Source organism: Oryctolagus cuniculus, chromosome 4 (assembly GCF_051225735.1).
Source record: "Oryctolagus cuniculus isolate XC-2025 breed Fujian yellow rabbit chromosome 4, ASM5122573v1, whole genome shotgun sequence".
In the NCBI taxonomy this organism is placed as follows: Eukaryota; Metazoa; Chordata; class Mammalia; order Lagomorpha; family Leporidae; genus Oryctolagus; species Oryctolagus cuniculus.
In genome coordinates, this window is record NC_142870.1 from 96,452,045 (window position 1) to 96,467,408 (window position 15,364).

The 15,364-nt window shown below is 42.7% G+C and overlaps 1 protein-coding gene across 25 annotated transcripts in view; it reads left to right on the forward strand.

Moving 5' to 3' along the window:
• MCCC1 (methylcrotonyl-CoA carboxylase subunit 1) overlaps positions 1-15,364 on the forward strand; it is a 79,079-nt gene that overhangs the window by 37,218 nt on the left and 26,497 nt on the right. For all 25 annotated transcript variants that reach the window (XR_016233214.1, XM_089332091.1, XM_089332093.1 and 22 more), the window contains one exon: positions 12,241-12,368. Coding sequence is in view for 24 of the 25 variants with exons in the window: in XM_089332091.1 (XP_089188217.1) it covers positions 12,241-12,368 (128 nt within the window). In the remaining variant the exon portion in view is untranslated. The remainder of the gene's footprint in view (positions 1-12,240; positions 12,369-15,364) is intronic.

Sequence of the window (15,364 nt, forward strand, 5' to 3'; positions counted from 1 at the left end):
TTTTTTAGAGCAATTTTTATATTCGTAGCAAAGCTGAGCAGAAAGTACAGAGTTCCTATGTAATTCCTCCCCACACTCCCCACATGCCACACACACACACTCACACACACTCACTCCAGCATGATCAACATCCGTGCATCAGAATAGTTCATTTGTTACAATAGATGAGCCTATGCCAACACACCATTACAATCCAAATTCGAAGTTTGCATCAGGGTTCACTCTTAGTGTTGTACAGCCCTTGGGATTTGTCAAACGTATAATGGTATGGATCCACCACAATAGTATGATATGCAGCAGTTTCACTGCCCTAAATTTCCTCTGTACTCTGCCTACTCGTCCCTCTGTATCCCCTAAACTCCAGCAACCACTAATCTTTATTTTTTTTCCTTTAAAGATTTATTTATTTAATTGAAAGGCAGAGTTACAGAGAGGAAGAGAGAGAGAGAGAATCTTCTATCCACTGTTTTACTCCCCAAATGGCTGCTAGGCCTGGAGCTGGGCTGATCTGAAGCCAGGAGCCAGAAGCTTTTTCCAGGTCTCCAGGCAGGTGCAGGGGCCCAAGGACTTGGGCCATCTTCTACTGCTTTCCACGCCATAGCAGAGAGCTCGATAGGAAGTGGAGCAGCCAGAACGCCTACCGGCGCCCATATGGGATGCTGGCACTGCAGGCAGTGGCTTTACCCTCTACGCCACAGCACTGACCCCAGCAACCACTTATGTTTTTACTAGCTCCATAGTTTTGACTTTTCCAGAGTGTTATGTAGTTGGAATCATATAGTGTCTAGCCTTCTCATATAGCCTCTTTTTTTTTATTTAAGGAAACTTCATGTATTTCATATATACAAATTTAGGAACATAGAGATTCTTCCAACCCTCTCTCCCTCCCTCTTCCATTCCCATTCTTATTTTTTTACAAAGACCTAGTTTCAGTTAACTTTATGCTCATAAGATGAACCCTACACTAAGTAGAGCGTTCAAAAATAGTATGAAGAAAAAACAAAGAAAAACAAAAAACATTGTTCCTCAACAGTCAAGACAAGGGCTGTTCAGAATCCTCACATCTCAAAGTGTCAATTTCACTCCTATAGATTACCTTTTAGATATTCTATTAGTTACCACAGATCAGGGAAAACATATGGTATTTGTCAGACAGCCTTCTTAGTAATATGCATTGATGTTTTCTCCCAGTCTTTTCATGGATTGAGAGCTCATTTCTTTGTGACAATGAATAATATTCCATTTTCCAGATGTGTCAGAATTTATCCCTTTATCTACTAATAGACATCTTAATTGTTACTTAATTTTGACAATTATAAATAAAGATGCTATAAACTTTCATGTACAGGTTTTTCTTTGGATGTAATTTTTCAATTCATGTGCGTAAATTCCAAGGAACGTGATTGATGGATCATATGATAGAAGTATTTTTAGTTTTGGAAGAGACTACCAAACTGTCTTCCAAAATGGTTGTAGCATTTTATATTCCAACCAACAGTGAATGAGGATTTCTGTTAACTCCAGCATTTGCTATCTATGTTTTGGATTTTGATCATTTTCTATCATTTTTGTTTTAATTTGTACTTTTATTTGATGTTGAATATCTCTTCATCTACTTTTTTCCATCTGCATATCTTCTTTGATAATGTGCATGTTCATGACTTGTGTCCATTTTTAAATCTAATTGTTTATTTCTTATTGTCAAGTTCTGAACAACAGTCTTTTTTTTTTTTTTTTTTTTTTTACAGGCAGAGTGGACAGTGAGAGAGAGAGACAGAGAGAAAGGTCTTCCTTTGCCATTGGTTCACCCTCCAATGGCCGCCGCGGCCAGCGTGCTGCGGCCGGCGCACCGCGCTGATCCGATGGCAGGAGCCAGGAGCCAGGTGCTTTTCCTGGTCTCCCATGGGGTGCAGGGCCCAAGCACCTGGGCCATCCTCCACTGCACACCCTGGCCACAGCAGAGAGCTGGCCTGGAAGAGGGGCAACCGGGACAGAATCCGGCGCCCTGACCGGGACTAGAACCCGGTGTGCCGGCGCCGCAAGGCGGAGGATTAGCCTAGTGAGCCGCGGCGCCGGCCCTGAACAACAGTCTTTTACCACATGTGCCTTTTGGAAACACTGCCTCTCACTCTGAGACCTGTTTTCTCATTCTCTTGATATTGCTATCACAGAGCAGTTTTTTTTTTTTTTTTTTTATTTCAATGGGGCCCAACTGATTAATTCTTTCCTTCATGGATTGTGCCATACAGTTTATCTAGATATTCTCCTTTGTTATCTTCTAGTTTTGCATACATTTAGGTGTATTATCCATTTTGAGTTAATTTTATGAAAGGGTGTAAAGTTAGTAAGTTAGTGTGTAGATTTTTTTTTTTTGCCTATGGATGTTTGCTCCATTGTTTAGCCTTCATTCCTTTGTCAAAGATCAGCTGAGCTTAGGGCAGACATTTAGCCTAGCAGTTACATCAGTGGTTGAATTAACCCCGTGCCATGTCAGGGTACCTGGTTCACTACCCAACTCTGGCTCGTGGCACCAACTGCCCGCTAATGCAGACCCTGGAAGTAGCAGTGATAACTCAGGCATTTGAATTCCTGCCACTCACATGGGAAGCCTGGATTGAGTTCCCAGCTCCCAGCTTCTGCCAAGTCAGTCCCAGCCGTTGACTGTATTTGGGGAGTAAACTAGCAGATGGGAGCTCTGTCTGTCTAGTCTCGAAGTTTTAAAAAACATTAGTTAAATATACTGATATAGGTCTATTTCTGCGCACTATATTCTGTTTAATTAATCTTTTGTCTATTCTTTCAGCAATACCAAACTGTTTTGGTTATGGTGGCTTTTAGTAAGTTTTGAAGTAGGGTCATGTCATTCCTCCAACTTTGTTCTTTTCCTTTATTCTTAAGTTGGCTACTTTGGGTCTTTTGATTTTCTCTATAAACTTTAGAAGCAATTTGTTGGTATCCACAAAATAGTATGCTGGTATTTTGATTGGACTCCACTGAATTCATAGATCAAGTTGGGGAGAACTGATGTCTTGACAATATTGAGTCTTCTTGTCCATCACCATGTAATATTTCTCTGGTTTTAGTTCCACTAATTCATTCATTAGAATTTTATAGTGGTTCTCCTAAAGATCATGTACATATTTTATCAGATTTGCAGTTAATATTTTGGTGCTAATGTAAATAGATATTTTGTGTTTTTAATTTCAAATGCCACTTGTTCATTTCTGGTATTGGGAAAAAATTGACTTTTTAAAAAATTATTTATTTCAGAATTACAGAGAGAAAGAGACAGAGAGAGAGGGATCTTCCATCTGCTGGTTCACTCCCCAGATGGCCCCAGTGACCTGGGGTTGGCCCAGCCCAGCCAGGAGCCAGGAGCTTCTTCCAGGTCTCCCACATGGGTGGTAGGAGCCAAGGCACTTGGGCCATCTCTCACTGCTTTTTCCCATATCATCAACAAGGAGTTGGATTGGAAGTGGAACAGCTAGAATACAAAACAGTGACTATATGGGATGCTAGCATTGTAGGTGGTGCCTTTACCCACTATGCCACAGTACTAGCCCCCCAAAATTATCTTTTATGTATTAATATTATATTCTGAAATGTTGCTATAATTTCCATTTGTACCAGGAGGATTTTTTTTAATAAGTTCATTTGGATTTTCTACATAGATAACCAAGTGGTCTGAGAACATAGACAGTTTTACTTCTTCTTTCCTACTCTATATTCAGTTCTCTTTCCTTTTCTTAACTTGTTGTATGTAGTGTGAGGTTGGAAGGGAGTGGTGAGAGGGAGTGTCTCGTTTTATTCCTAATCTTGGTGGGAAAGCTTCTCGTTTCTCACCATTAAGTATGATATTAACTGTAGAGTTTTTGTAGATTTCTTTATCATGTTGAGGAAATTTCCCTCTGTTTTTGGTTTATTGAGAGCTTTTATTGTGAATAAATGTTGGGTTCTGTCAAATGCTTTTTTGCATCTATTGAAATGATCAAATATTTTTCTTCCTTAGATGATATGATGGAGTATATTAATTGATTTTTAAATATTGAACTTGCCTTATACCTGAGGTAAATTCCACTTCGTCATGGTGTACATTCATTTTAAATGTCGTTGGGTTCAACTTGCTAATATTTATTTATTTATTTAAAGATTTATTTATTTATTTGACAGAATTACACAGAGAGAGGAGAGGCAGAGAGAGAGAGAGAGAGAGGTCTTCCATCCGATGGTTCACTCCCCAGTTGGCTGCAGTGGCTGGAGCTGCACCAATCCAAAGGCAGGAGCCAGGAGCTTCTTCCAGGTGCAGGGGTCCAAGGACTTGGGCCATCTTCCACTGCTATCCCAGGCCATAGCATAGAGCTGGATGGGAAGTGGAGCAGCTGGGTCTCAAACTGGCACCCATATGGGATGCCGGTGCTTCAGGCCAGGGCGTTAACCCACTGTGCTACAATGCCCGCCCCATCAACTTGCTAATATTTGTTATTGTGTTGGGGATTGTTACATCTGTCAGTGTTCCTGAGACATACGATCTATGGTTTTCTTGTAATATCTTTATCTGGTTTGGGTATTAGAGTGATGCTGGTTTTAGAGAATGAGTTAAAAGTATTTTGTTTGATTCTGTCTTTTAAAAGAAATTATAGGGGTTTGGTGCTGTGGTGTAGTGTGTAAAGCCGCTGCCTGCAGTGCCAGCATCCCATATGGGTGCTAGTTCGAGACCTGGCTGCTCCACTTCTGATCCAGCTCTCTGTTATGGCCTGGGAAAGCAATAGAAGATGGCCCAAGTCTTGGGCCCCTGCACCCACATGGGAGACCCAGAAGAAGCCCCTGGCTCCTGGCTTCAGATCAGCACAGCTCTGACTATTGCAGCCATCTGAGGAGTGAACCAGCAGATGGGAGACCTCGCTCTCTGTCTCTTTGTTTCTCTCTCTCCCTCTCTCTGTCTTTGCCTCTCTGTAACTCTGCCTTTTGAATAAATAAATAAATCTTTTAAAAAGAAAAAAAAAGAAATTGTAGGTAATTTGTATAGTTTTTGACTTAAAATTTTTTTTAGATTTTGTTTGTTTGTTTATTTAAGAGGTAGAATTACAGACGGAGAGGGACAGAGAGAAAGGTCTTCCATCCACTGGTTCATTCCCCAAATGTCCACAATGGCCGGAGCTGGCCTAATCTGAAGCCAGGAGCTTCTTTCGGATCTCCCACATAGGTGCAGGTGGTACTTGGGCCATCTTCTACTGCTTTCCCAGGCCATAACAGAGAGCTGGATCAGAAGAGGAGCAGCTGGGATATGAACCAGCAGCTATACGGATGCCAGTGCTGCAAGTGGAGGCTTAGCCCACTATGCCACAGTGCCAGCCTTGACTTAAATGTTTTTTTAGGGAAGACATTTTAAGGAAAACAACTCAGGATCTGGTGCTTTCTATTTTGGAAGGTATCAATTATTGATTTTGTTTCTTCTTTTTAAATAGATAATAGCTGCTTCAGTTGTCCATTTGGCAGGTTGTATTGATTGACTTACTCTAGTTATCACATCTGTGGGCATGGAATTGACCGTAATATTCATTTATTGTCCTAATTCAAAAATTTTTTTATTTATTTGACAGGTAGAGTTATAGACAGTGAGAGAGAGAGACAGAGAAAAAGGTCTTCCTTCCGTTGGTTCACTCCCCAAATGGCCGCTACAGCTGGCTGTGTGCCGATCTGAAGCTAGGAGCCAGGTGCTTCCTTCTGGTCTCCCATGTGGGTGCAGGGGCCCAAGCACTTGGGCCATCCTCCACTGCACTCCTGGGCCACAGCAGAGAGCTGGACTGGAAGAGGAGCAACCGGCACAAGAACCCGGCACCCATATGGGATGCTGGCACTGCAGGCAGGGGATTAACCAAGTGAGCCATGGCGCTGGCCCCCTAATTCCAAATATTTAAAAATTTCTCTTGAGGTGTCTTCTTTGACGGACCCATGTGTTATTTAGAAGTGTTTTTCTTTAATATTTAAATATTTGGGGATTTTCCAGTTATCTTTCTTTCTTTCTTTTTTTTTAAGGGTTTATTTAGAAAATCAGAGTTAGAGAGCAGGAGAGAGAGAGAGAGAGAGAGATCTTCTATTCTCTGGCTCATTCCCCAGTTGGCCACAATGGCCAGCACTGGACGAGGCCCAAGCCAGGAGTATCAGGGGCCCAGATTCTTAGGCCATCTTCTGCTGCTTTTGCCAGGCCGTTGGCAGGGAGCTGGATCAGAAGTAGAGCTGCTGGGACAGGAATAGGTGCCTGTATGGGATGCCAGCACTGCAGATGGTAGCTTGACCTGCTATGATACAATGCTGCCACCTTCCAGTTAACTTTGTATTACTGATTTCTAATTTAATTCCATTGTATTCTGGGAGCAGACACGGTATGATTTCTATAGTCTGCAGCCATCATAGTGGATTCATCAAGAATGCATGGGTTTCAATTTTTTGGCACCAGAATATCTTTTAACTTCATTTTCCACAAACATTTTGAAGTACCCTCCTATTTCTCCTTGCAGTTCTCGTTTTTGCGTGAATATTTTGACCCTGTGTTGTTAGGTGCGTAGATGTTAAGGGTTGTTTCATCTTCTTGGAGGATTAACTCCATTATCAGTATGTAATGCCCCTCTCTATCCCTGATAACTTTCCTTGCTCTGAAGTCTTGTCTGTCTGAAATTAAAATAGCTACTTTTTTTAGTGTTAGCATGGTATATCTTTCTCTGGCCATTTACTTTAAACCTATATGCCTTTATTTTAATAAGGTAAATTAAAAAAAATGTTTATGAGATCTTCCCTCTGCTGACTCACTCCCCTAAATGCTTAGAACGGCCAGGGCATGGCCAGGCCAAAGTCAGGAGCCTGGGACTCTATCTGGTTTTCCCACATGAGTGGCAAGGGCCCAAGTCCGGAGCTATCCTCAGCTGCCTCCCAGGATGAATTAGCAGGAAGCTGCATCAGAAGGATGGAGCAGTTGGGACTCGAACCAAGCACTCCAGTGTGGATGTGGGTGTCCCAAGCAGCAGCTCAACTGCTCTGCCACACTGTCTGCCTCAATTAAGTGGTTTCCTGTTACCATAAGAATGTGTTTTTTTTTTTTTTAAAGATTTTACTTATTTATTTGGAAGTCAGAATTACACAGAGAGAGAAGGAGAGGCAGAGAGAGACAGACAGACAGAGAAAAGTCTTCCATCCGCTGGTTCACTCCACAAATGGTCACAACAGTTGGAGCTGCACTGATCTGAAGCCAGGAGCCAGGAGCTTCCTCCAGTTCTCCCATGTGGGTGCAGGGGCCCAAGGACTTGGGCCATCTTCCACTGCTTTCCCAGGCCACAGCAGAGAGCTGGATCGAAAGTGGAACAGCTGGACACAGTGCCTGTATGGGACGCTGGCACTGCAGGCGGCGGCTTTACCCACTACGCCACAGCACTGGCCCCAGAAAATGTTGTTTTTTTTTTTTTAATCTATTCTGCCCATCTCTTGTCTTTTAATTTGTATATTTAGAACATTGGCATTTATGGTGATAGTCGATATAGTTCAATTAATATCTACCGTATTTGTTGGTTTTCTATCTGTTGCCCTATCCTTTGTTCCTATTTTTGTCTTCCACACATTTATAGCCTTTTGTGATTTTAATTGAGCATCTGATTCTATTTTCTCTTTTTTCTTCCCATACCAATTATGGTTTTTTTCGTCTTCTCGGTGATAGCCTAGAGTTTATAAGAGTGCATTCACAGATTCAAGTCTTCTTTCAAATAACAGTAGCACAATACCTTATAATAACAAAATATTCCTCATTCCTCTTGCTTATCCCTTCTGTCATTTCTTTCATACATTTTATTTATATATAATCAAATACAGTCATGAGTTACCTAACAAAAGAGAATGTTCTAAGAAATGTGTCATTGGGAAATTTCATCATTGTGTGAACTTCATAAAGGATATTTACAAAAACTAGAACAGCAATGGTGATGCTCTGCTGTTTTGAACAGATCGTTATCTGTTAGATCAGTTAAGAATGACAAAAGATTTTACCTTCATTTTTTCATATTCAGTGCTTTTCCTTTCCGTATGTAGATCCAAAGGTCTAACCTATATAATCTTCCTTCTCTAAAGAGCTTTGCATACTTCTTGCAAGGTAGGCCTGCTGACAACAAGTTCTCTCAATTTTTATTCTTCCTTCCTTGTTTTAAAAAAAAATTCATTTATTTATTTGAAGGCAGAGTGATGGAGAGAAAGAGAGGAGAGAGAGACAGAGAGACTTTTATTCTACTGGTTCAACCCTCAAATGCTCACACAGCAGGGCTGGGCTACGCTGAAGCCAAGTGCCAGCAGCTCCATCTGGGTCCCCCACACAGGTGGCAGGGACCCAGGAGCAGGAGCAGGAGGCTGGATTAGACGTGGAAGTGAGAACTACAGCAGGGGATGCCTGCACCGTAGTGCCGGCCCCTGTCCTCTACTTTTGAAGGTTCAGTTTTCAGGGTACAGAATTCTAGGTCAGTGCTTTTTTCTCTCAATACTTTGAATATTTCACTGTACTCTCTTCCTGTTTGCACCGTTTCTCAATGAAGGTACATGGCATTGTTACCTTTGATTGTCTACAGACAAGGTAGGTTTTTTCCCTCTTGCTTCATTCAAGATTTTTCTTTAGCTTTGATTTTCTGAAACTTCGATGTAATATACTTCCATGTATTTTGGGTGGGGCAGGGGCGTTTATCCTCTTTGGGATTCTCTCTCTCTCTCTCTTTTTTTTTTTTTTTTTTTTTTGACAGGCAGAGTGGACAGAGAGAGACAGAGAGAAAGGTCTTCCTTTTCCGATGATTCACCCCACAATGGCTGCTGTGGCCAGCGCACCGCGCCTATCCGAAGGCAGGAGCCAGGTGCTTCTCCTGGTCTCCCATGAGGTGCAAGGCCCAAGGACTTGGGCCATCCTCCACTGCACTCCCTGGCCACAGTAGAGAGCTGGCCTGGAAGAGGGGCAACCGGGACAGAATCCGGTGCCCCGACTGGGACTAGAACCTGGTGTGCCAGCGCCGCAAGGCGGAGGATTAGCCTAGTGAGCCGCGGCGCCGGCCGGGATTCTCTTGAGTTTCCTGAATCTGTGATTTGATGTCTGACAATTTGTAGAAATTCTCAATCATTATGGCTCTGGTCCTTTCTTTTTTTCCCTTGCTATTTCTGTTACATGCATGCTGCACCTTTTATAGTTGTCCAGCAGTGCTTGGCTACTTCGCTCTGGTGTGTTGTTGTTGTGAAGTCTTTTTTGTCTGCTTGTTGTTTGGGAAGTTTCCATTGTCTAATCCTCAGACTCAGGGGTCCTTTTCCCAGTGTGTCCAGCCTGCTGCTGAGCCCATCCTAGCGTGCTGCATTTCTGTTCCTGCTCTTCTCAACACTAGCTTTTCCTCTCAATTCTTAGAATTTCCATCTCTCTGCTTACATTATCCATCCGTTCTTGCAAATTGGCTACTTTTTCCATTAGAACCCTTAGCATATTAATCATGATTTGTTTTTGTTTTTGTTTTTTTATAGCATTCCTGGTCTGATAATGCTAGCATTCTTGCCATATCTGGCTCTGGTTCTGATCTCTGGTTCTTCAGTCTCCAAACTGATTTTTTGCCTTTTAATGTGCCTGGTGAACTGAATGTCACCAGTGCTTCTCTGTTTGTTTTTGTTTTTATTTTTAGTTTGTTCTCTACCTCTCAGGTGGGACAGGACTGGAGCTAGGTATTTCCCTTCTCCTGATCTGATAAAATGCCGTAATTTAGGCTCAGGTGAAAACAGTTTCTTGGGACTGGCATTGTGACACAACAGGCTAAAGTCCCGGCCTGCAACGCCAGCATTCCATATGGGTGCCAGTTCGTGTCCCGGCGGCTCCACTTCTGATCCAGCTCCCTGCTAATGCACCTGAGAAAGCAGTAGAAAATGGCCTAAGTCATTGGACCCCTACACCCACATGGGAGACCCAAAGGAGGCTCCTGGCTCCTGGCTTCATATTGGCTCACCTCCACTCCAGCCATTATGGCCATCTGGGGAGTGAACCAGCGAATGGAGGACCCCTCTCTCTCTGTGTCTCTACCTCTCTCTGTAAGTCTTTCAAATAAATAAAATAAAAAACTTAAAAAAAAAAAAAAGGATTTCTCTTGAGGATAGGCCTTGTTAAGATTAGGGAAGAAGCGGCTGGTGCTGTGGCATAGTGGGGAAAGCCGCCTCCTGCTACATGGGCACCAGTTTGAGTCCAGCTCCCTGCTAATGCCCCTGGGAAAGCATGGGAAGATGGCCCAAGTGTTTGGGCACCTGCACCCACTTGGCTGACACAGAAGAAGCTCCTGCTCCTGGCCTTGGACCAGCCCAACTCCGGCTGTCGCTGCTATTTGGGGAGTAAATCGCAGATAGAAGATCTCTGTCTCTCCCTCTCTTTCTCTTTCTCTTCTGCCTTCCAAACAAATGAATAAATCTTTAAAAAAGAAAAGAACAAAGAAGGAGGCATTCTGCCTAGCAGTTAAGATGCCTGGCTCCATTCAGAGTACCTGGCTTCCATAACTGGCTCTGGCTCTAGCTCCAACTTCCTACTAATGCAGACCCTGGGAGGCAGCTGTGATAGCGCTCTCTCCCTCCCTCCCCTCCCTCCCTCCCTCATCTCTCTCTCTCTCTCTCTGTCTCTCTGCATCACAAATATTTAAGGAGATTGTTTTTAAGAAATGCATATAATATACTGGCATATTCTTTTTTATTTTATTTTCATTGATTTAAAAGGCAGAGAGAAAGGCTGGTTCATTCCCCAAATGCCCACAGTAGCTAGGACTGGGCCCGGCCGAGGTCAGGAGCTGGGAGCTCCTGTTCTCCCACAAGGGAGGCAGGGATACAGCTGTGGAGCTGCTGCCTCCCAGGGCCTGCGTTTGCAGGAAGCTGGAATCTGGAGGCAGGAGGCGAAGCCAGGAACTCAGATGCAGACCTTGGGCATCTCAAGGATTCCTCTTCCCTCCCTCACCTGCTGGAAGCACGAGGGAAGTTTCCTCTGAGGTTCACTGCTAACAACAGAGGACCGGGTGTAGTTCCGAGAGGTAAAACAGAGCAACGTGGTGATCCCGCCTACCTGGATCCCCTCAGAGTTGCTAACTGTCAGTTGTTCTCACGGAGCCGCCAGCAGCAAATGGTCCGTTACTAAAAGTTCCGGCTTCAGTTTGTGGTGTCCGTGTCGGCCTGCCTGTCTGATTTGGGGGGCAGCGATTTTCCTTGTGACCTGATTGCTCTGACAGATGAAGAATTGTTGGTTTTTCAGTTTGTTCCGGCTTTTACTTATTGTAAGGGTGGAGTGGCTACTTCCAAACTCTTCACTTGCCAGATCAGAAACCCGAAGTCTTTGCTGAAATTGAATTTTATAATTTGCTAATGGGTTGTGACCAATGGTTTGAAAATCATTTTTACATTCTGTAAAACTAACTTTGAATGGAAAAAAAAGCAAAAACAAAAACAAAATGCAAGCATTACATGACAAACTATATGATTCTAGTAATAAACTTAAAGTAATAGAAAACACATTGCTTGGAGCCGAGGGACTGGGGGAAGGCCTGGCTGCAAGTGGCGGGGGAGGGGAGGGCTTTTCTGGGGGAAGGGACTATTGTGTTTTCATTGCAGTGTTGGTTCTGTGATCATATTCCATTGCCAAAATCAGCACACATACATTTAAAACAGTTACATTTTGTTGTCTAAAATGAAGCCTTAATAAAGTTAGGGGAAATTTTGTCAGACTTAATAGAATGCCAATAGATAAGATATTAATATAAGGTTTAATTGCTAAACAACTTTTCAGTGGGTCACTGGCTAAAGGATTTTCAAAGGAAACTCAGCCCACAAGCCAGAGAAAGAAAGTCTTTTCCTGCACAGAGTTAGCATGAGGTAAGATTATCAGGGTGTGAGACCCCTGGGGAGCTTGGCGCTCTGTGCAGTAACACGTGGTCCAGCCACGTGCTCATGGTGATGGTGGCCAAGACTGATGCTGGGTTTGGGCTTAGCCATTTGCTTAGGATTCCAAATAAATATTTCAATTGATACATTTCAGGCAACTCCCTATGTTTGACTGAGACTCATTAGCTGAGTCACAGTGTGAGATGTTTCCTTCCTGAAATACAGAACATTTCCCCCGGATGAAGGTAGCAGTGAAACTTGCTGTGATGTGTACTAGAAGCTTTGAGTTGTTCCTGAATCGACCCTGTTGGAACATGACCGTCATGTTGTATCTTTCAGGAACGGTGGAGTTCATTATGGACTCAAAGCAGAATTTCTACTTCATGGAGATGAACACAAGGCTGCAAGTGGAACATCCTGTCACTGAGATGGTCACAGGAACTGATTTGGTGGAGTGGCAGCTTAGGGTGAGGGTTATTTTTCTATTAGAGATCAGTTTTGAGAATAGGTTACCCTCTGGCCCCCTCAAAGAGGTGTTGTTTTGAACAGAGTTCAATTTTGGTTGTGATGAGGACAGGAAAATGGGAGGTAAAAAAAAAAATGGGGCTACATTTCATGCTGTGACTTTATGGGTACTTTAGGGACTCGGGTCCCTAATCTGTCCCGTGTCTTCACTTTGCCTTGGGCATGGGGCAACCAGCAAGTTGCAGAGCTGTCACTAAGGTGTGTTCTTGACCACATCCTCTCAAGCCTCATGGTCTGCCTGACTGTGGCATTCGGAGCCAGGCCATCATTAGATTCTAGAGGCACAACAGATGAAATGAGCTAAAGCACAGCTGGTAATGAAAACCCAAAGAAAGGTCTAGATCAATGGAATGGTCCAGTAATATTCTGATTTACAATGTGTGGCCAGCCTATGAGTAAGCCATTCAGAGTAAATGCCTAGAAACATTTAAACCATTTTGGCAGTGCTAGGACACACCCACAGTATTTGACAAAAATATATGTCCATAGCTATTCTTTTACTAAGGTTAGTTTGGGAAGCATTGATATCAAATGGGGTTCCTTCAAATTTTAACTACAGCGTAGTCTGTATTTGTTCTCTTAATTGGAAACAATAGATTTTTACCATAGCCTTCCTTTTAAAAATATGATTAAAAAAACTGAATAGTAATCAATACTCCTGATTATGTAGGATTTGGGGTTCTTTATGTATCCTGAATGTAAATTGGGTTTTCTGTGCTGTGATGCTGAAGTCATGGTTATCTTGGTAATTTTGTCTTTGCAGAACTTCTGTGGACAATAATAGGATGTTCTTTTTGCTGCTTCCTCGGGGGTGATTGGTGGTTTCAATTGAGCCAAAAGATTCTTCTGGGCCTCTATAGCCTTGGGAGCTAATGAAAACCAGGCACATAAAGCTAATAAGTGTTAGTGAGTGTCAGGAAAAACTACAGTGGAAACTTCTGGAAAGAGTGCTGTGATTCCAGAATTCAAGGAATCAAGGATATTTTTCTGAAGCAGTGAACCAAGAAAGTCTAGACCTTTGACGTCATGGAGGATCAAGGTTTCTAAGGATTAAGGAACAAGAAAACTTTTAGATATTAGGGAACCAGCAGATACTTACTTCTGAAACTCCAATTATAAGAGCTGTTGAGGCTCTTCAGAGAGAGGAGCAGGCTTCCATCATCTGAGGAGGGATTCTAGAACTTACAGGGAAGCTACTGGACCTGGCTGATAGAGTTGAGGGCGCTTGGAAGTTTGGCTGCATCCAAGCAGAGGTAAAACAAGGGGACTCACTTTGAGTCAGGAGTTCAGACTCTAGGGCCTGCCTCTGAAGTCACAGGATGCTTAGAAAGCGGCTTTAATAGCGTGAGCATTCAGGGCTCAGGCTGCAGATCCAGGGAGTCAACCGTGTTCAGGGGAAGCTGATGAAGGTGTCTAAGGCTAGTGGTTTCCAGAGACTCAACATCTGAGCTAAAGAGAACTCAAGTGACACAGACCCCTATAGCACCCGGAGTCAAGGTTGGCGCCAGTGTTTCCTGGACCCAGGTGGACACCAATCTCAGAGGGGACAGGCAAAAACAAGCTGTGCATCTTGGGATGTGGATACGTGGTCCTCCCTTATATTACATTGAATTCTTTATTAAAACCTTAAAGAGAATTTCATTAGAAGGCATAAGAATGGAATGACAATAGCCAGTACTTAGTGATTACTGTATGCCAGGTACTTTTCTCTGAAGCATGGGGAGCTGAAGAAACTTACTCAGGCCACAGAGCAGGTGCAGAGACAAAATCTGGACACAGGCCTGTGGCTGCAGGTGTGTGGTTTGAAGTCCCACACCACAGAGGCCTTTGCTTTGGTTCCCTTTCCTTGCACTTTCGACTGCCGTGGTTCCTAGCTTTCTTACTGACAGAGTCAAGGAGACGAGTTTGCCTCTGTTTTGTGCTTTCGTGTTTCGTTCAGTGTCATGCTACCTTACTTGTGGTCTCTTTCCTGCATCTGTATTGCTTTCTCAGGTTGTTAGTTCCTCATTTTGGAGTGAAACCTGAAGAGGAGAGTAAAGAGAGAAGCAAATGGCATGTCTTTCAGTAATAGCCTTTTTCAGGTTATATAAGGGGACTTCAAAAAATGTGTGGAAAACTGGAAATTCATGTATAGGCATCTCATAAACTGCACTTTTCGTGAACATTTTGAAGATCCCTCGTATACGTGCATTTCAACAAATTTTTGTACTGAAAATAAACATTTTAATTCCATTTTTCACAAACTTTTTGAAGTCCCCTTGTACTGGTTGAACACAGAAATTTGTTGTATTAATATATAATAAAAAAGGGAAAATATATAATAGTCAAAATAGTAATAATTATCATAGTGATTAATAATAATGATATTCCTGTTTATACTCTGTTATCACATTTAAGTATAATAAAATTTCTTTTTTTATTTTTATTTTTTATTTTTAAAATGTTTTAATTTTTCTTTTTTTTTTTTAAAGATTTATTTTATTTATTTGAAAAAATAAATAAAGAGAGAGATAGAGACAGAGAGAAAGGTCTTCCATCCGCTGGTTCACTCCCCAGATGGCTTCAACGGCCAGAGCTGCACTGATCCGAAGCCAGGGCCAGGAGCTTCCTCCAGGTCTCCCACGTGGGTGCAGGGGACGCCATTAGAATGACTTTCTGGAGGTTTGAAATGGAGACAGCAGACAAACTGAAGACTAACTTATAAACACAAGAATCAGTGATTATTCAACATAATCAAAACCAAGCTTTATGTCTCGTGGATATTATCCGTTTTCATTTAATATATGAACACTTGGAGCTCACATGTGGCATAACGGATTAAGCCACAGCCTGCAACACTGGCATCCCATATCAGAGTGCAGGTGAGTCCCATCTGCTCCCTTCCAATCCAGCTCCGTGCTCATGTGCCTGAGAAAGCAGTAGAAGATAGCTTGAGTTC